The sequence below is a fragment of the Podarcis cretensis genome, assembly GCF_951804945.1.
Source record: "Podarcis cretensis genome assembly, chromosome: 6".
Lineage (NCBI taxonomy): Eukaryota > Metazoa > Chordata > Lepidosauria > Squamata > Lacertidae > Podarcis > Podarcis cretensis.
This window is the reverse complement of record NC_137175.1, coordinates 63,278,350-63,299,921: the sequence shown is the minus strand read 5'-3', so window position 1 is coordinate 63,299,921 and position 21,572 is coordinate 63,278,350. Positions and strand designations below refer to the sequence as shown.

The window sequence follows — 21,572 nt, the reverse complement described above, 5'->3', positions numbered from 1 at the left end:
GTGTCTTATGGAGCGAATGCAGGCGGGAGGCTCTACTCAGTGCTCCCTTTAAAGATCCACGTGGAGCGTGTGTGCGGCTCTTGGGGGGTTTTCCTCAAGGAGGGAGAAGGGCTGCCCTTCTCCCTCCTCAGGGAAAAGCCTCCAAGAGCTGCACACACGCTCCACACATTCTCTAAAGGGAGCACGGCTCTTGGGGGAGCCTTCATCCCGCTGCCCAGGAGAGGCTGCACGCGGCTATCCCATAAGCCAGGACAGCTTCTGGGATTCAGAATTTTTTTCCCCTTGTTTTCCTCCTCCAAAAACTAGGTGTGTCATGGTCTGGTGCATCTTATAGAGCGAAAAATACGGTAAATTCTGCCAATGATAGGTCTAGTCCAATTCTTCATGTTCCACATGTTGTCAGGAACAGTCCTATCCTCTCTTGAGAGAACCAGGAGGAAAATAGCTCCACATACCCCATCTCCATCAAAGGCTGCTCCAAAATCATATTCTCCTGTCTTCATGGTCTGGACCAGATCAGCAGCATAGGTTAAGTTTGGATCAGGATGGTGACCACCAAAGTCCTCTAGGGGTACGCAGTTCACAGCAGAATTTGCTGCTGCTCCAAGTTCTTCACAGAGGATCTTTTTTACATACGGGCCGACAACTGATTTAGCAATGAATGGACAGATAAAACAGAAACACGTGTAAATTACTGGCAATCAAAAGTTTATTGTATTCTTTTAAAGATTTTGCTATAAAATGCATGTGGTTAAGGAATAGTTGACTGCTCATACACGTTAAAGAGGTATTGATATGCTTCACACAAGGGTTTCAACAACATTTAATATGCACAAAATTGTTTGGGTACATGAAGTTCAAGAGCAGCACTGGAGCAAGACATTTTGCTGCCTGAGGCAAGATGGTGCTCTCCCCTTCTACAAACAGAGGCCAACCAAACTAGAATTTTCCTTGAACACTAGCAACGGAACATCTTCTTTCATTGCACCTGACAGCAGCAGGCTAACTCTGAGGGTGCAAGCCAGACACACAACTCCATTCACTCTGTGACCCTCAACACCTGTCTCACTCTGCCTAATGGTAGTGGCAGCCCTGTTCAGGAGAACTTCAGCTCAAGCTCATGGAACAAAGAAGAGGAAGGTGGAAAACTCGAAAGTATTGTAACACAAGTCCTTTTTTAAATGGCTTCCTCAAGCTAGTGATGGTGCTTGGAAAAAACAGTCTCTCTTTTTTTAATAATATTTTTATTAGTTTTCCAATTTTAAAACAAAACAACAACAACATAAAAACGTCAACAAATACAAACAAACACAGAAATATAAGTTCTTAACCTCATTTTCATAAGCCTCCTTTCTCGGACTTCCCCATACCTCACCCTTTTTGCATCCTTATTTTACATTTTTTCAGCAACCCTTTTAGCCAATTAAATTTAAATTTGTTATCTTTCTCAATTTCACCTTAAATCATCAAACATTTTCAGCTGTAATTCTGCATCTTCCTTCACCTTGACATTTTAGCACTCATCAATATTATAACAGTTCTTAAGATAAGCTTTGAACTTCTTCCAGTCTTCCTCCACCGTCTCTTTCTCTTGGTCACGGATTCTGCCAGTCATTTCTGCCAGTCCCATAAAGTCAATCACTTTCGTCTGCCATTCTTCCAGTGTGGGGAGTTCTTGTGTCTTCCAATACTTTGCTAGAAGGATCCTTGCTGCTGTAGTGACGTACATAAAAAAAGTCCTATCCTTCCTTGACACCAATTGGCCGACCATGCCCAAGAGAAACGCCTCTGGTTTCTTGTGAAAAGTACATTTAAGTACCTTCTTAATTTCATTATAAATCATTTCCCAAAAGGCTTTAATCTTTGGGCAGGTCCACCAAAGGTGAAAGAAGGTACCTTCAGTCTCATTACATTTCCAACATTTATTATTGGGCAGATGATAAATCTTCGCAAGCTTAACTGAGGTCATGTACCACCTGTAAATCATTTTCATAATATTTTCTCTTAGGGCATTACATGCCGTGAATTTAATACCGGTGGTCCATAACTGTTCCCAGTCAGCAAACATAATGTCATGTCCAATGTCCTGTGCCCATTTAATCATGGCTGATTTAACTGTCTCATCTATTGTATTCCACTTCAGCAACAAATTGTACATTCTTGATACATTCTTAGTATTGGGTTCTAACAGTTCTGTTTCCAATTTCGATTTCTCCACCTGGAAGCCAATTTTCCTGTCTTGTTTAAAGGTTTCCATTATTTGGTAATAATGAAGCCAATCTCGCACCTTGGGCTTTAATTTCTCAAAACTCTGTAGTTTAAATTCACCGCTTTCTTGTTCTAAAATTTCAGAATATTTTGGCCATTTGGATTCCATATTAAGTTTCTTCACCTCCTTAGCCTCCATAGGTGATAACCACCTAGGAGTTTTATTTTCCAACAAATCCTTGTACCGAATCCAAACATTATATAGTGCTTTCCTAACAATATGGTTTTTAAAACCCTTGTGAACTTTAACCTTGTCGTACCATAAATATGCATGCCAACCAAACTTATTATCAAACCCTTCCAAATCCAGAATATCTGCATTCCCAAGAAGTAGCCAATCTTTCAACCAGCAGAAAGCTGCCGATTCATAGTACAGTCTCAAATCCGGCAGGGCAAACCCCCCTCTTTCTTTTGCATCAGTAAGTATCTTAAATTTTATTCTGGGCTTTTTGCCCTGCCAGATAAATTTAGATATATCTTTCTGCCACTTCTTGAAACAATCCAGTTTATCCACAATTTGTAATGTCTGAAACAAAAATAGCATTCTAGGCAATACATTCATTTTGATCACTGCAATTCGGCCTAACAAGGAAAGCTTCAAATTCGACCATATTTCTAGGTCTTTCTTTACCTCTGTCCAACATTTATCATAATTGTCTTTAAATAAGTTCACATTTTTAGATGTCATGTTAATCCCCAAATATTTTACTTTCTTTGCCACCATTAACCCAGTTTCATTTTGGAATCTCTCTCTTTCAACATTTGTTAAGTTTTTTTCCAGAACTTTAGTTTTTTGTTTATTCAACTTGAATCCTGCCACCTGACCAAAGAATTGAATTAACTCTAAAACTCTTTTTGTACTAGTGTCTGGCTCTTGTAAAGTCAATACTAGGTCGTCTGCAAATGCCTTCAGTTTATAGTGTTTAGCTCCGACCTGAACTCCTTTTACCAGCTGGTCCCCCCTGATCATGTTCAACAAAACCTCCAGGACTGATATAAAAAGTAATGGGGATATCGGGCACCCCTGCCGTGTCCCTTTTTCTATGGAAAGTTCATCAGTAACCACGTTATTTACAATTAACTTAGCCTTTTGTTCAGAATATATTGCACTTATACCATTTTCAAACCTTTGACCTACCCCCATCCCATGGAGATTCTTCTTCATGAACTTCCAAGAGATATTATCAAAGGCTTTCTCCGCGTCCACAAAAATCAGGACTGCCTTCGTGTTAATATTTACAGTTAGCAGTTCCATAATATCAATTATGTTCCTTACATTATCTGATAAGTGTCTTCCTGGGAGAAAGCCTGCCTGGTCCTTATGAATCTCCTCCATTAACACCCTCTTCAGCCTTTTTGCTAAAATGTCCGCAAATATTTTGTAATCCACATTAAGTAGTGATATAGGGCGGTAGTTCTTAATCTGGTTTTTTTCAGTTTCAGTCTTTGGTATAAGTGTGATGAAAGCTTCTTTCCACGATTCAGGTGCCTTTTTCCCCTCTAATATTTCATTACAAACCTCCTTAAGCGGCTGTACTAACCATTCTTTCAATGCTTTATAATATCTGGAGGTTAGTCCATCTGGTCCTGGAGATTTCCCTAGTTGCATATTTTGAATGGCACCCCCCACTTCTTGGTCTGTTATTTTCTCATTTAAAATCAACATACTTTGTTGCGAAATTTTTTGTAGTCCATATTTCTTAAGAAAATCTTCCATGTCTCCTTCATTTTCCGGCCCTTGTGCATATAATCTCCTGAAATAACTCTGAAAGCAATTGCTAATCTCATTTGGTTTAAAAATGTTCTTTCCATCCACCTCCAAGCTTGTGACTGTATTTCGTTTCTGTCTCTTCTTCAATTGCCATGCTAGAAGTTTCCCACATTTATCCGCTGATTCAAATGTCCTCTGTCTCATTTGCTTAATTTTCCATTCTATCTCCTGGTTCATCAATTCCATATATTGCATTTGGTAGAGCTTAATTTCTCTCAGGATTTCATGAGACTTTGGTTTAGACCTCAGTTTCTTTTCTCCTTCTTTTATTTTTTCCAGAATCTTATCCTTCCTTTCATTTTGTTTCTTTCTCTTTAAAGAGTTCTGTTGTATCAGAAAACCTCGCATCACGGCCTTACTTGCATCCCAAATCACTCTTTTCTCGACCTCTGTCCTCAGATTTATCTCAAAGTAGTCCTTCAAGGTTTTTTGGGCCTTTTTGTAAATCTCCACCTCTCTGAATAGGGTGTCATTCATTCTCCATCTGAAGGATCCAGCTGTTGTTAGTTTCATTTCCATCTTCACTGCGTTATGGTCGGAGCATGTCTTTGGGCAGATTTCCACCTTTTTTATCCTTGGAGCCATTCCACTAGTAATCCATATTTGATCTATTCTTGTCCATGTCATTTGTGCCTCTGAAAAGAATGTTCCCTCTCTCTCAAGAGGGTTTCTTGTTCTCCAGATATCAATCAAATCTATATTTTCAGTCATTTCAAAGAAGGTCTTAGGTAGTCTCCCATCCTTAGAGACCACCTGTCTTTGTGCTTTATCCATGTTTGTAGAGACCACGCCATTCATATCTCCTAGTAAAATCACCTTATGATCCAAATAGTCCATTAATGTCTCATGCAATTTCTTGTAAAATTCTGCCTTCCCTTCATTTGGTGCATAGATGCCAACTATCAAAAGTTTTTCTCCTTGGATTTGTATCTCAATTGCCAAAGTTCTTCCATATTCATCTTTAAAAATCAATTTTGGGGCCAATTTTTCCTTTGCATAGATCACCACTCCTCTTTTCTTAACTTTATCTGATGAGATAAATTCCTGTCCTAATCTTTTATTTATAAGTAGTCTTCTATGTGCCCTTGTTATGTGGGTTTCTTGTATACATATCAAATCCAATTGTTCTCTTTTCAAAATATGAAAGACCTCGCGCCTTTTTCTGGGAAGGTTGAGCCCATTACAGTTCCAGGTTAAAAATTGCAGAGACATTATTAGTTAGTTGCCTCCAGCTGCTCCCTGCAGCTGTTCTTCTTCCGTAGGTGATTTCAGTCCAAATGTCAAGTTTCCAAGGTCTGTATCAGAGGTCGAGTCAAGCACTCCTTTCACAAGGTCCTCCTCGTTTCTGTCTAGGAATTGTTCTTTATCTTGCACTGTTCTTATTTTGACTTTTTTTCCTTTGAAGTTAAAAGACAAACCTTGTGGAAATTCCCACCTGAAAGGCATGTTATTCTTCTTCAGCAGGTCAACCAGATTCTTAAAATAAGTTCTTACCTCCAGAATGTATTTTGGGATGTCCTTGTAAATTTGAACAGAAGCATTTCCAATCTGAAGGGTTCTCTGGTAATGTAAATTTAGAATTTTATCTCTTTCTTCTTTGGATCTCAGAGTTATCAGACAATCCCTTGGGATCTTCCTGCCTTGCCTTCTGCCCAGTCTGAAGGCGGTTGTTATCTTAAAGTCGTCTTCCTCTGAATTTACCTGCCAAAATTCTGATAATTCTTTTGTGAGAAAGTCCACTAGGTTATCCCCTTCACTTTCAGGGACCAGCCTAAGTCTCAAATTCCTCTCTTTCCTCTGCATCTCCCACAAAGACAAGGCCGCCTCATGTTGGTCCAACTTCTTGCAGACTGGTATTAAACTTTCCTGTGTGTTTTCAGCAGTGGCTTTAGCCTCTTCTGCAATTTTTCGAATTGTAGCGTTTTCTTGAACCAATCTATTTATGGTTTCTGTATTAGATGTAATACTTTTTGTATTCAAGTCCAATTTTGTTGTAAGTTCTGTCAGTTGTTTGGTATTCTCCGTGCTCTGCTTGGTCAAATTTTCTAAAGATTCATTTATTTTGAGTAATGCTTGAGTCACTGATTCCATGAATGCGTTTATTTCTTTCTCCTGTCCAGCTAAGCCTGATATTGAGCCTCTTTTCTTTTGTGCAGCTTTAGCCTTAGATCTTGTTGTTATGTCTTCTGCGGAACCACTCATGTCCCAAGGTCGTTCCCACAGGAACAGCTCTTAAGTGGAAAAATCCAGTGACTTGTTTTTATTTGACAGTCTATGTTACAAACTGTAGCCTTTCAGCCCTCTAGAGGGAGCAGTACATTATATCCAATAAGCAGAAGAAACAAAGAAACCAAAAGCCCTCTTGGAGAAGGAAGCTTTCAGTCTTCCAATTGCAACAGTATTTATTTCTGTAAAGTCCCAAAAATTGTATCTGTAAAGTCCCAAAAATTGTATCTATTTAAGCTCTCCACTTTGCATCAGGTTCTATCAGACAGTTCCTGTCAAAGCGCTTCACCCAGGCAGTCCGTTCCCAGAGTCAGAGACAGCAGAAATTAATCACTTAAATTTCCTCTCACGCAGGTTAAGCCAAATTTCCTTTTCTTCCCCCCCTGCTCCTGCTTGCTGGAGGGGTAGTTAAAGTTCAATGCCAAAGTTAGGTAATTCAAAAGTTCAAAGTTACTTTTCCTTCAATTGCAGCTTTCCAGTTCCGTTGCTTTAAAAGCCATGCAAACCGGGGGAGGCAGACTTCCTTTATTTACCAACCCCGTTTTCAGCCAAATTTCAAATGCTTTTTTGTAATCCCAGTAGGTTTCCCAATCCTACTGACGGGTATTTCAGTTTCAGTCCAGATTTCAGGAAGGAATCGGCGCTCTCCGCTTATGGCGACGCGGCTTCACTTCACGGGCTGGGTAGCGACTCAGCACCGCACGATCCCCCGATGCTCCTCCGAAGCCTTTAAAAAGGCTCTTTTGCAGTAAAGGGGGGCGCAAAAGGTGCCCACCGAGTCTCCTTGTTCACAGGCTTCCGCGCCTGTGATTTTAGGGGTCCCCGCTTCGCCGTAGCGGTCAGACCTGAACTCGTGAAGCAGCCCTCTCTCCGGAGATCGGGGAGAGAGCCGCCATTAAGCGCTGGCGCCGACCGGAAGTCCGGAAAAAACAGTCTCTCTTCCTCTCCTTATCAAAATATGAAATATATCTTCAAGCAGTTTTAGAGTAGAACATTTGTACTTTTTCAGTGGAAGTGTCCCTATGTAATCTTTCTTACCTCCATGCATAGCATCTATCCGAATCTTTAGATGGTTTTGACCTGAGAGTAGTTCTTTCAGTGCACTAAAATCAAAAATATTCCTCAGCATGTTAGCATAAGCTTCTACTGAGTCCACAATTTCAACTGAAAAATAAAACAGAACAACCCACAATTATTTGAAGAATCTGATGATATAAAAGATACTACTAATTCAATACAAGTAGATACTTTAATGATCATTCAGCAACAGTAATAAGGGAAACGCCCAAGAGATGTGCTTACTGTATACAAATATGGAACATCACCACTTTGAGGGAAGAGTACAAAAGATGCGCAACGTCAGGAAACAATCCTCATCTTTCCAAACTTGTATGTGTTAATATAACCCCAATGGAAAATACTGTTTGAGATTTACAACTTGGTCCTTTGTGAAACTGCCCAACATTTTTGTGTACAAACCCACTAGAACAATGCCCCATGGCAATATTTCACAATTACCAAATTGTAAAAGTGGGATATGGACGTAAGAGGCAAACTTTGATAGATCAGTTGGTAGTTCAAAATGGAACCGAATAACTTAGCAATTTATAAAACCAAAAACATACAGGTATGTGTCTTTGTTGCCTGGGCTGATTACATGCCCTCTTGACTACTGTAATTCGCTCTACGCGGGGCTGCCCTTGAAGCTGTCCCAGAAACTCCAGCGGGTGCAGAATGCTGTAGTGAGGCTCCTCACGGGGTCTCTGCCATGGGAGCATATTCACCCAGTGCTTTTCAAGCTGCACTGGCTCCCGGTGGAGTACAGGATCAGATTTAAGGTGCTGCTTTTGACCTTTAAAGCCCTTCACAGCCTAAGACCCTCGTACCTACGGGACCGCCTCTCCCGGTATGCCCCACGGAGAGCCTCAAGGTCCATAAATAGCAACACCCTAGTGGTCCCGGGCCCTAAGGGAGTTAGATTGGCTTCAATCAGAGCCAGGGCCTTTTCAACTCTGGCTCCGGTCTGGTGGAACGCTCTGCCTCATGAGACCAGGGCCCTGCAGGATCTGATTTCTTTCCGCAGAGCCTGTAAGACAGAGTTGTTCCGCCTGGCCTTTGGCTTGGAGCCAATTTGATTCCCTCCCTCTCTTTCTTTTTTCTTTTCCTTCTCCTCCTGCGATGAGGCTACATTTTAATATTTTAATGTTTCAATATTTTAATGTTGTATTTTTAATTTTGTTTTTAAGTTGTAATCATTTAACTTGTTTTTATTATTGCTTGTAAGCCGCTCTGAGCCCGGCCTTGGCTGGGGAGGGCGGGGTATAAATAAAAATAAAAATAATAATTATTATTATTCAGGAGAATATGGGTTGGATCCAGAGTTTAGTCACGATTATCAGTAAGTCTACTCTAAGCAAGGAAATAAAGTAAGTCAAGCATGTCTGAACCCAGTCCAATGAATGTTTCCTTTTCAGACTTTCAAACTTGAAATAATACTACAATATTTAAATTGCTAGCTATTGCAAGTGAGAACCTTCATTAATAAGAGGAGAAAATGGATTTTACTTGCCTGTAAATGGTTTAAACTTATTCTCCAAGTCAAACTGCTGCTTTCCAATGGTACTGAGGTCTACATTTAGATCTGGACATATAGCATACTCTTCAATAGTCTTGCTAATTTGGAAAATTTTATCAGTAATTCCTTCGGGAGCAGGCCCTAGGGGGAAAACAGATTTTTATGGCAAACTACAAAAGATATGCTCAGATATGCTCTCAGAGTCAGAGATAGAAGAGTGTGCCTCTGGAGATAATGATAAAAGGAGGTAGATTTAATGTATGCGCTCAGAACATTAACCCAAAACTGTTTGCATAATTCCCAGCACATCAGTGGTAAAAGAAAGCTACAACGTCCTACAATACAAGAGGTGTGTATGTATGTGCATGCGTGTGTACACACACACACAAAGAGAGAGTTTTGTATTTAAATGGACAAGTCACTCCTGTCTTCATATAAAATGAGAATGTATTGGCAGTGTAGATCACAGAAGAAACAACACCTTAAATGGAGTTATATTATTGTTTTTCTTTAAGGAAAACCTTGTTTGTTTTTTAACCCAAGCAAGACGTGTCTGGGTAAAAAAGTAGTAAATGCAGCATTATCTTAAAACAAGGGTAGCCAATGTGGTACCAATGATTACAACTCCCATCATCCCTAACTATTATCCATGCTTGCAGGGACTGATGGGAGTTGTAGTCCAACAACCTCTGGAGGGCACCTGATTGGCTATCCTTGCCTCAGAACATGTATTGCTGGGCCACTGCTGAAACTAAGTGTCGCATTCTAACTGCACTGCTCAATTTCTACAATTCCTTCCTGGTTTCCCCTTCAAACTCCCTCCCTCTCCCTTTTCCTCAACTTCTGGTCTACCCTGAAGCAGGCCACCCAATGGATTTAAGAGTAGTCAAGAGGGAAGTGATCACAGCTGATGAGTGGGATTGGCGGTCAGAAGTACTCACCTCCATTTGAAGTATTGAATTTAATTCCAAAATCCCCATTAGGTCCACCAGGGTTGTGGCTTGCTGTCAAAATGATGCCGCCAATTGCTTTTATTTTTCTAATAATGCAGGACACGGCTGGGGTAGAAAGGATTCCATTCTGTCCAATGACTAAATGGCCAATCTGAAAGAACAATTCAAGGGAAGGGAAAACAGCAGTGCATTAGAGACATACAGCTTGTGAACATTAAAAAAAATGGTTGCTAAGCATCAGGGTAGCGAACATTGTGCCCTGCAAAAGTAGGACTATAGTTCCCATCCTTGATGGGAGTTGGAGTCCAACAACATCTGCAAAGCATCATGCTGGCTAACACTATATGAGCAAATCCTTTCAAAGATTCTTAGAAATACTGTGCTGCATTTTTTTAATTTTTAAGGCAGTTTTCCATGCACTAAGTAGAGTGCAGCAAGTTTGTTTTGAGCTCTAATATTCCACCGTAACTTTTTTAAGATAGGTTTTATTTATATGAAAGTTAAAATTATAAAAAATAAATACTTACAAATAATCAAAAAGAAAAGGAAAAAATTCTCCATAGCTTATGACTTTGTTCTTACTTAATTCATATATATTTGTATGGTCACATTCTATGTATTTGAAATGCCAAAAGACTTCTGATTACTTCTAGGTAGCCTCCATTGTATTACTGCACGTATTTAGGGCTTATCCACACCTCCTCTTGTCCTGGTGATTTCCCTGGGGAAGGAGACTGCTCTTTAGCATTCAATTGAGCAAACAATAACTGGGTTTTCTGCAGATTGCAGTTTGTTCCTATTTAGAGCTAAAGAATGCATTTTTGCTGGGAAAGGAGCGGCCAAGGGGAAAACCACTTGAGGTGGTGCTTTCAAGGCAAGCAGAAGTGTGGACAAGCACTGAGCGTATCTTGGGTGTTTCTGTGCTGCTTAAAGGAAGTGAATTTAGCAGTTGTCACTGTACTTCTTTTCTATTAAATATTCTCCAACAGAAACTTTAATGTACCTGTTTTTCTTTTGCAACCAGTGGCTTTTCCCTTATTAAGTAAACTATACAGCTAAGTTTTGGTTTTCACTAATATATACTTTCCGTTCATGTCGCTCAAGCCAACAAGTCAGCTCAGTTGGTTAGTGTGGTGCTGATAACACCAAAGTCATGTGTTTGATCCCTGTATGGTTGCATATTCCTTGGACTAGATAATCTATGAGTCTATGATTGTAAAATTTATCACAGTAATCCAGTATGGTTCATCAAGTTGCCTCTCACTACCAATGAAGCCAAAGAGCCATTGTACTTTCTTCCAATAAAATATGAGTTTGATCCAATCTTGCTCTTCCACAGACAGAACTCCAACTGTTATGGGAAGGACTGCAATCCAGTGAGGGTCTCCACTGGAGGGATGCAAGTCATGTTCATGGATTCCCCTTATGCAACCCCTCCCACAGTTCAGGAGGATCACCCAACTCTATAGCAGATTTTCAGGAGAGAAAGGAAGAATTCGTTGAAAGTATCCCCCCCCCCAATACATACAAACCTTTTCTCCAGGGGAAAGGTTTTGTGCATAGAACTTGTTCCCTGAAAGTCTTTATTCAATCCTTTGTATGTTCGCAAACATCTGCCGCCTTATCAAGACCTTGACCCATCAGAAATATTTGACCCATTTTCTCCCTGCCTCTGACACTCAAAAGCATGTAAAAGAGGAAAGAGAAGGCACCTGCACCAGCCATGGGGACTTATAATGCTGGCTCCAGAGAACATCTGCCACGGATTCTTACCCAAGCATCCTGGGTCAGAGTCAGAAATCCTGAAGAGTGGAGGCATGTTAGCTACCCAAGATTGTCCAATGGTTTAGCAAGAATTATGCATGTAAAAGCATGGAACGAAAACTATGAATCTCATAAGGAGGAATCAGTCAGGAGGGCATGGGAGCAAGTGACAATAGTCATGTTAATAATAGCATTAAAGAAGCAGGGGGATTATAAAGAAAGACTGAAGAAATGGAGGTCAGTTGCGTAATATATAAGCAAGCAACTTTGAATAGCTGTGGATGGGGCAGATCAACTGCGTAGGGAATGGTGTAAGTGTAATACTTTAGCCTTCTCTAAAAGTTATGTTATTTAATATTTGTTTTTCATTCTTTATATTCTATTTAAGACATCTGTATATGACTTATTTTAAATAATTGGAATCAATAGGAAATGCACTGGTAACATGAAAATAAATGCTGCTATATATAAATATATTATAAAAATGAATTGTTTTAAATATTGTTCGCACAAAAAGGGGCTAAAGGCTCAGCAGCTTTTACTGATATCATGTGCTTTTGGGGCAATCTTTTGGCTCACGCCCCAATTCTGCTGTTAATGACATATCGTTAACATACCTAGGGAATACCATGAACATGCCATCAATAGTAGTTAGCTATTTCGAGCTATGTCACTGACCTGGTTTAAGGATTAGATACTAACTCTGACCCCTTTTCAAAACTAACAGGATCATTTTTTATCTTTTAACACAGAACAATGCAACTGATCTCATCAATACTCATCAACAATGCAACTCATCTCATCAACACACTTTCTCAAGTCCGGCAACATTCTGATGTTTTCTGCCTGCTTTTAAGATAAATAGGGCTGGTACTTTTCTCCCCACTTAGGTATTCTGGTGCTTTCCTATTAAGAGTGAAGAAGAGCTTTGTGTCTCTCTTCTGAGCCCTTGGGGTGAGAGCTATGTGAACTTTGACTTAGCTGACCATATTCAGGAGCAGTAAGTATACTGATAGCTTGTTGTGACTCCTGTGTAAGTTCATAGGAACTTGCTCAATTAGGCCGCGACTGAGAGGGAGGGAGAATGGGAGAGGGCGGAAATTGGTGTAAGTTACAACTCAAACATTAGACATGCACATTTCAATCTCATTTCCTGCAGCTATCCAAACAGCTCATTTGTACATCCCAAAGGTAAAGAATGTCCCTTAGCAGAACATAACCATGAAATCATCCATATATATATATATATATATATATATACTCTCTCTCTCTCTCTCTCTCTCTCTCTCTCTCTCACACACACACACACACACACACACACACACACACACCACTGACAAGTCACTACTATCTACATTATAGCATTTTCTAAGCTCCAAGAAGGAGGGTTCATCATGTACTACACAAGAGTTCTCTGTAGATCAAGGAAAAATGTTTAAGCAAAACATATTTCATTTCCTGCATTTCCTAAAGTGGAAAATAAATTGATTATTTGAAATACCAATTCAAAATAGATCCATTTATACAACCTGGATGGATTCTGTCATTTTAAATTGCATTGTGTTACCTATGTTCTTAATCAAATTCATGTCAGAGCACATCTCCATTTTTCTTTTCACATGGCTGGCTCTTGGGCCCTTAAATAGTAAAGATCAGATTCCCCAGTCAAGCTAGTTGCTGTCTGTAGTACCATTTTCTTCTTTAGAACATCTATATGACAGGAAGGAAACCGGAACGACACATCAGCAGTCTAAATGTGGCTTCTACGGCCCTGTAAACCATCCTATAATTACAAGTCCAATTATAGATATCACTGCCTAGGCATGCCAAGTCAGGGAGCTACTAACGTATTAACTTCCCTTAATTAAATTAAATCATCATGTAAAAAATGGAAAATACATTACTTAACTGACCAACCATTTACAGTAGTGTAGTCCCATAGGAGCCAGTGAAAAATAACCAGAATAAAAGGCAATGAATCACTTCTCAAGTATTTGTGGTCTTATTTGGAAATCCTTTGGAATCATCATTCCTAAAGAGGTAATTGTACCTGCCTCTATCACCTACCACTGCTCACACCTAAGACGTGATATGTTCATCTCATAAGAAGTTTATATTAGCAGATGTCCTTGGAAGCATATTTCATTTAACCCCCACAACTACTGATGAATGAAGGCCATAAATATATTACCAGATGTTTAAAAACATTTCACAGAAGTAAAAACATTTAATAACATTGTATTTAATGTATGACACTCACAAATAATGTGAGGTGATCCTGGTCTTAAATTCCATGACCTAAAACACTGCTAAATTAAGAGATTTCTAGAACTAAAGCCACAAGTGTAGCAGCTGTGTACTAAATTACTTGCACAAAATAACCAGTTTCAACAGACTTTAAACAAGTGTGCTATGAACTAAGTTGCAGTCTAGTTATCATTTGGATTAAAAAGTCCTGTTTTTGGTTTCTTTGTTCTGTTATAGTTGTAATTTTTGGCAGGGCTCTTTTTCAGCCAGAATTCAGTTACGGCGCCTCTCAGGTGGGCACCATTGCCATTATAAGAGAACAAGGGAGGTGTTCCCGGTGAGTTCTGGCACTTCTAAAACAGCACTTATTTTGGGTGAGATGGAAAAGTAACCCTTTAAAAAAAATGTATCATGCTTTTTCAGTTGGAAGATACCGTATATAGGATTTTAGCCAATACTAGTCCGACTCAGAGGAGGCCATTGGAGTTCATACACATGACTAACTTAGGTTTATTACTTTCAATGGGTCTACTCTGAGTAGAACCTAGATGGATACAACCCTGCAGGAGAAGTCAACATAACACTCTTCCAGTCGCAAGCATTTCAGTTCACCTGATGAAATGACCCCCCCCCCCACACACCTCTCCTCTCCTTCTCCCACATGCTGTTCTGGTGGTTCTCCAGACCAGCTGATAATTGGGGCTGACTAGGGGTCCCATTGCACTAGTGGACGCAGGTGGCACTGTGGGTTAAAGCCTCAGCGCCTAGGACTTGCCGATCGAAAGGTCGGCGGTTCGAATCCCTGCAGCGGGGTGCGCTCCCGCTGCTCGGTCCCAGCGCCTGCCAACCTAGCAGTTCGAAAGCACCTCCGGGTGCAAGTAGATAAATAGGGACCGCTTACCAGCGGGAAGGTAAACGGCGTTTCCGTGTGCGGCTCTGGCTCGCCAGAGCAGCGATGTCACGCTGGCCACGTGACCCGGAAGTGTCTCCGGACAGCGCTGGCCCCTGGCCTCTTAAGTGAGATGGGCGCACAACCCCAGAGTCTGTCAAGACTGGCCCGTACGGGCAGGGGTACCTTTACCTTTACCTAGGGGTCCCATTGCACTAGTGGGCCTTGTTGCCCTGGCTCCTGCAAGCACACCTACTTAACTGAATCCAGTCCATAATGGCCAGTGTGTGTAGGTCTGCCAAGATAATTGGATCTGGGCTACTTTACTGACAGATTTGGAAGCTGAGCTCAAGAAAGTTAACACACCTAGTGGCCAATACCCTGAAAGAAAGACTAAAAGTAAGCAGAAAGGGGCCCAAATGAACAAATGAGCAGAGCAGTGGCAAAAGTGTAGAAGAAATGGCATGACAGTGATGGAGTAGAGGGCGGAGGGGGAGAGCTCTTCAATCTTTAAGAATAAATCCCACAAGTACAAGACATTCTAAAATTTGTTGACAATTGGTGCCAACTGCAGCACAACAGAGCAGAAAGGCCAAGTGTGGTTAAGTGAGGGAGTTTGTATCATCCAATGGCTACTGCACAATCTTTGTACAGCAAGCATAGGGTGCTTATCCCCAATCAGCTGCACAGAAGCACGGGATGGGGGGAAATAAACTGTACAAATTGTTGCGTCAGCATGGGGCAGGCACGGGCTCTGGAATTCTCCACCAAACAAATTCCTGCCGTGGCAATCAGAATTAAGTACTGCTTCACACGTGAGTTTTCTACAGTCCTATGGTCACTTTAAGGCTTGCTACAGAAGGTCTTAGATGACTGACATGCTCCCACGCTGAATAGCTTCGTGTTACAATTTTACAGTAACTCATTTCTGTTCCATTTATTCTCTTGACCTATTTGGCCTTTGTAAATCAGTGCAGACTTGAGTGCACTTTAGTTCACTGGGTTAGATCTTTGCCAGGCTTGGAGTAGAACTCGGTAATTCCCATTTATTTCAATGGAGCTACTGAAAGCATGGCTAAATCTTGATCCAATCCATTGACTTTAACATGATTAAAACACACACACAAGCTGTTCACTGTGAACACATCCTATGCCCCTTTTAAAATGTGTTTTTTTTTTTGGGGGGGTGTTATTTGGTTGTTGTTTTTATTTTGATTATGTATTTTGTGGTTTTATATTCTGATTTTATTCTGTACACTGCCCTAAGACCTGTGGGTATAGGGTGGTATATAAATTCAATAACATTAATGAAATGAAATGAAATAAATGCTCACAGCCTGTGGGTCTAAATTGTGAGAAGGAAACAACACACTTTCATCACTTATTTACTTTCCTAAACATTTTGAGATTCAGAGATGGGAGAGAGAGGGACAGCTGCAATTATTGAGTTTCTAACCATGGTTCCTCCATACTGCTGAAAACTTTAAGAGAGCCTGTTCCCTGCCCACCAACCTCTTTTGAAGCACAACAATCCTAAGAAGAGCCAGCTGGATCAGAACCATGGCCCATCCTGTTCTCACACACTGGCCAACCAAATGCCTATAGGAAGCCCACAAGCATTGTATCATGGAAGCTTTTGACCTGCTAAGATGTTGCCTTTAAGAACCACCCTTGGTAATAAATTGCCCTAATCTAAGGTATCATTTGGACAACAATGTAAAGTTCATTTCCCTGATTTTGAGTAGATACCTCCAAAATATTTTATTTGGGTTATCCCTTCACACATCACATTGTTATACAGTACAGCATTCACTGCCACAAGACACAGTGATTGGTGCCAATCTAGACGGCTTTCAAAAAAGGGATTAGACACATTCATGAAGGATAAGACTATCAATGGCTACCAGGAATGATTGATGTATATTGCCTCCAGGATCATGCCTCTCAATACCAGTTGCTAGGAAATGACAGCAGGAGAGAACTATTCCTCTTGTTCTGTTTGCAGGCTTCCCAGAGGAATCTGGTTGGCCATTGTGAGAACAGAATGTTGGACTAGATACACCTTTGGAATGATCTTTCTACAATATACATACTCAGCCCCCCCCCCAAGTTTACATGTGGTTTAATAAGCAGTTGCAATTGCCTGATCCTGAGAACTCTGAAGCCAAAACTGTCTGCATTAAAATGCAGCATTATATGAGAATCACCTACACCCTCTTATGCCTTGGGAGGGGGCACAGAAGTCTGAGGCTCCCTGGGGCTTGTTCTCAGCATGCTAAACTATGCTTGTGTATGATATCCAAACACAACCATTGTTTTCTACATGCCCTTATGAATTACTTGATATCAAATTCTGGTGAAAAACTATTAGTTTTAAAATTGAATTAACCACCAATGCCAGTTTTCAGACATTCGTGTATGGAAAAGCTCCATTGGCTAGAATGTATATTGATTTCTCTTTTGAGTTAACAATATTCACATGTACACACCAGAGGTTCAAATGCAATTTTAACATTATCCTTCCAAACTTACCAATCAAATCAAACGAATGATTTAACTGCCCTACACCAAATCAGTGTTTGAAACTCCCATTGTTCTAGGCGCATTTTGTGATAGGGAATTTCATTAGTGTGAGCTGTTTCTGAGCTCTGGGCACAGTACTGCACTTAAGATTTCAGATCAAAACTGCAGAGTGGAAGGAAAGGAGGACCTTTTTCTGCCTCTCCACTTCTAGCTACTCTGTGAAGATTGGAGAAGAGACCCTCTTAAGAATATTAGGGGGGTGGGCAGGGGAAGGAGTAGACCATGTGAAAAGTGAACATAATATTTTAGCTGCAGTTCATTCATTTTCAGCTTTGTATTCTTGTTTTAAAAAAATCACGCCTAGAGATTCTGTTGTTGCGTCCATAACCCAGGTTTAAGGTGCCATTTAGCTCCTAGCTTTCATATCTCAGTTTCTAACACTGTACCAAATGATAGAAATAATTCTTAACATAAGGATTTAACTAGAATGGAGGCTGACTCTGCATCGCTCTAACTTATCCAACACCATGGTTTTACAGCAATTCTCATAACACAGCTATTTATATCCATTGAGAAACTGAAAACATGCTTTGTCGATTCATCTACTGAGTAGCTCAGATGGAGAATGACAGAGCTTTGGCTACTCTAAGAAGAGCAGAGGAGGGGGATGATGACACAAAATCCTTCTCTCAAGCAATCATACACTTCTTACTATACTATACCGCAATATTTGCACATGTTAATCTAACACTGAAATCCACCGAACAGCCAACAATTTGATGTTGACAACACGGAAACAATAGGAAATATTTCTACGTTTCCATCAAAACCCAACTTTTCAAAGCTAGACTACAGAACAACATAAATTTATAGTTTCCAAGACTGCTAAGGCAACCCCCACCCCCCACATCCCACCAATCACCATATCTGACCCTAAGTAGTCAATCAGTAGCATCCAGATAAAAATGTGTTATTATTGCATTACAAAATGTTGAGAACTTTTAACACGTAAAGAGTCAGCACATCAGAGAGCTGTTAGGTATTAGAGATGCAATCACATTTATGATATACCAACCCCATTGGCAGCAGCCATCTGAACTATCAGTGTTATTGCAAGCTTATTAAAATATCTCCCATCTCCTCCAACTACCATAGTAGATCCTTGTCGATCTCTTAGGTCTATGGAGAAAAATATACTCTGGATAAAATTGTGCAGGTAGTTTAGGTTGGTCTGAAAAACATATGTCTTCTTCCGTAATCCACTAGTTCCTGGTTTCTGGTCATAGTAAGGTGCTGTTGGCAAAGTCAGGATTGGCAATGGACTGTCTTCCATGATCCTTTTTCATATAAATGCATTAAAAAATAAAGTTAGAAAAATACAACAACAGTGAAAAAATATATTTGAATCAGCCTTGATACTGGTAATAGCAGATCTCTTGGTTAGAGGTTCAGTTAAGTAGCTCTGTACCCTAAAATAGCTCCTTGAACCTTCTGCTGAATGTGGTTTCTGTAACTGAAGAACTTTTCTTGCACTTGCTCTGAAAGATCACTGTCAGAGAGAATACATCCAATTCCACACTGCAGTCCCTGAGGAAAAATGGATGTTGTAGAAGTCTTTAAAGCCTTTTGATCACGACAGCGGCAGGGCTCTGAGCTCCTGGTTGTCACCACAAGTGGGATTTAAACGCAATGAAATCTGTATGACATTCTTTTTTGGGTAGAGGAGATGGGGAGAGAAAGCTGTTTAGTAGGTCAGCTCCTCAGTCAGAAGCATTGATTGATTTGTCACCAGGCTGAGCTCTCTAAACCAATGCGAAGCTAGAATTGTTTCAGCCAGATAAGCAGGTTTATAAATTGACTGCCTGGTTTCCAGTTGTGGAGCCTACTTTAACATCGTCTTCATCAAGAGGCAAGTATGTTGAGAAGGTAAGCCCTGTTAGAAGTGTGGTAATGTAGTGCAAAAGTTATTTTGTGGAGTCTAGCATGTAAAAGGTCACTCTTAAAATGGAAGTCAGGACTTCTCAGTTACGTACAGTTTCCTTAGCCCTCTGTTATTTTAATAACTAGAAAACTCCAGTGTCAAAAAGGATTTGCTTCATACTGTAAGCTGAGCTAATATAACAAACAGAAGAGTTACTGGCAATGCCAAATTTTGCACCCAATTTTCAACCTTTCTTGGATAAAGTGCAGTATAATTGCTTTGATTTCAAACACTTCATTCCTGATACACCTAATTTTAAGCTGATCATAGCAACTTTATTAAAAATGCCATTTGCTTGACTACAATGCATATGACAATCTAAGCAACCCATGTGCTTTAACATTCGTATTACAAACAATTAAAAAAGAAAACACATCTCCATTCCATAGAATAAACCTGAAACATTGATCTTAAAAGACAGAAACACAATGCCTTTTAATGGGTTTTAGAGAGTTGTGTAAGGAGCTCAAAATATTTTGCACAAGGAATTAGGGCAACCCTGTAGCAGGTAAACGTAATAATAATAATAATAATAATAATAATAATAATATATTTATACCCCCCATCTGACTGCGTTTCCCCAGCTACTCTGGGCGGCTCCCAACAGAATATTAAAAATACAATAAAACATCAAACAGTAAAAACTTCCCTAAATAGGGCTGCCTTCTGATATCTTCTAAAAGTTGTTTCTTTCCTTGACATCTGATGGGAGGGCGTTCCACAGGGTGGGTGCCACTACCGAGAAGGCCCCCTGCCTAGTAAGTCCCTGTAGCACCACAACTTCAGTCCCTATATTCTGAACTGCTATGATAATTCGCCTTTCATGGAGTTTATTCCTCCCATTAGGGTTGACCAGACATGTGGCTCACAAGCCATGTATGACAATGGGCAGATGAAGTACAGTTTTGCAGGGGCAAAACTGGGGAAAAGGTAGAAAAGACTAGGAGTAGCTCCTAAACTAAACTGCCTGGGGGAAATGGCCCCTAAATCAGCACCAACTAAGCCAGAATTAGGTGAACGAGATGCCACAACTAACAAATCCAACACATAATTCCCCAACAAATCCAGAGCATAAGGTAAAGGTAAAGGTACCCCTGCCCGTACGGGCCAGTCTTGACAGACTCTGGGGTTGTGCACCCATCTCACTTAAGAGGCCAGGGGCCAGCGCTGTCCGGAGACACTTCCGGGTCACGTGGCCAGCGTGACAAAGCTGCTCTGGCCAGAGCCAGAGCCAGAGCCGCACACGGAAACGCCGTTTACCTTCCCGCTGGTAAGCGGTCCCTATTTATCTACTTGCACCCGGAGGTGCTTTCGAACTGCTAGGTTGGCAGGCGCTGGGACCGAGCAGCGGGAGCGCACCCCGCCGCAGGGATTCGAACCGCCGACCTTTCGATCGGCAAGCCCTAGGCGCTGAGGCTTTAACCCACAGCGCCACCTGTGCCCCATTAATCCAGAGCATACATAAATTTAAAAAGTCTTAGCCTGTTTTGATACCAGTGGGAGGCAGCACTCTTTTATAAGTGGATTTTACCATCTTTCCATCTCCTTTTAAGATGTATGCAAATCAGTAATTCTATCTCCAGGATGGAATTATATATATTCCCTCACTGTAGCCTCACCCTTGGGAAAATGACCGGCCCAATATATAGCATGGAAAACATCAAGTTTTAGGTAAGGGAAGAAAGCAGTGTTTTGTTTTGTTTTTTTGTAAAAACCCTGTCTGTATTGAAAATTGTGGAACACATGCACTTGAACTTTGCAATGTGGTTAAATTCATAGGCAGAGGCTTTCCTCTTGTGGTACATACGTGCAAGTGCACATCCCAAAGGGAAACTGTACATTCCTAACATAGAATAAGCTCTCCTTTCAGATTATTAAACAGCTAAGAATCTTGTGGCCACAAAAACTTGTGCCATAATAAATTTGTCAGTTTATAAGGTGTGACCAGACACTGTTGTTTCTGCCCTTCTGGAAACTATTTCTGGTTAATGTAGGCCAGAATTCAATTATGAAATCTTTGGTATGGTTGAAGCCAAAACTTTGGAAAAAGAAGTTTCCCCTACTATTTTCTATTAGCACTGGAATACTTTAAAAAAATCTTCTCTGTCACAAAGGACAGCATCAGCAATGACTGGAAGGAACAAAAGGAGAAAATCTCTGCTTCTGTTTAGAAGAAGAAATACTGTAGTCGCAATGTGATTTTTTTAAAAAAAAAACAAACCTTTTTTTCTGAAGTCACACTTTATTAAATTCTGTCACAACTTAACATTACTGCTGGCATTTCTGATATTGGCTAGTCTGCATTAAACACTACTTCTGAAGTTAGGATGGCTGACAAGAAAAAGAAAGGCTAACATTAGGATCCTTAAAACAAT

General features: G+C 40.5%; 3 protein-coding genes across 11 annotated transcripts in view; 1 reads left to right on the top strand and 2 right to left on the bottom strand.

Moving 5' to 3' along the window:
• PGM1 (phosphoglucomutase 1) overlaps positions 1–21,572 on the bottom strand; it is a 36,901-nt gene that overhangs the window by 8,135 nt on the left and 7,194 nt on the right. Inside the window, exons 2-5 of the mRNA XM_079982400.1 lie at positions 9,782–9,944; positions 8,835–8,981; positions 7,304–7,429; positions 456–646 (exon numbers count right to left, since the gene is read on the bottom strand). Of these exons, the coding sequence (XP_079838526.1) occupies positions 456–646; positions 7,304–7,429; positions 8,835–8,981; positions 9,782–9,944 (627 nt within the window). The remainder of the gene's footprint in view (positions 1–455; positions 647–7,303; positions 7,430–8,834; positions 8,982–9,781; positions 9,945–21,572) is intronic.
• EFCAB7 (EF-hand calcium binding domain 7) overlaps positions 9,951–21,572 on the bottom strand; it is a 56,111-nt gene continuing 44,489 nt past the window's right edge. For 6 of the 8 annotated variants that reach the window (XR_013840355.1, XR_013840356.1, XR_013840357.1 and 3 more), the window contains one exon: positions 9,951–13,267. The gene's annotated coding sequence lies outside the window, so the exon portion shown is untranslated. The remainder of the gene's footprint in view (positions 13,268–21,572) is intronic. The other 2 variants (XR_013840358.1, XR_013840362.1) reach the window with 2 other exon arrangements.
• Positions 18,141–21,572, top strand: part of ITGB3BP (integrin subunit beta 3 binding protein) — an 81,492-nt gene continuing 78,060 nt past the window's right edge. Inside the window, exon 1 of one of the 2 annotated variants that reach the window (XM_079982401.1) lies at positions 18,141–19,142. The gene's annotated coding sequence lies outside the window, so the exon portion shown is untranslated. The remainder of the gene's footprint in view (positions 19,143–21,572) is intronic. The other variant, XM_079982405.1, reaches the window with a different exon arrangement.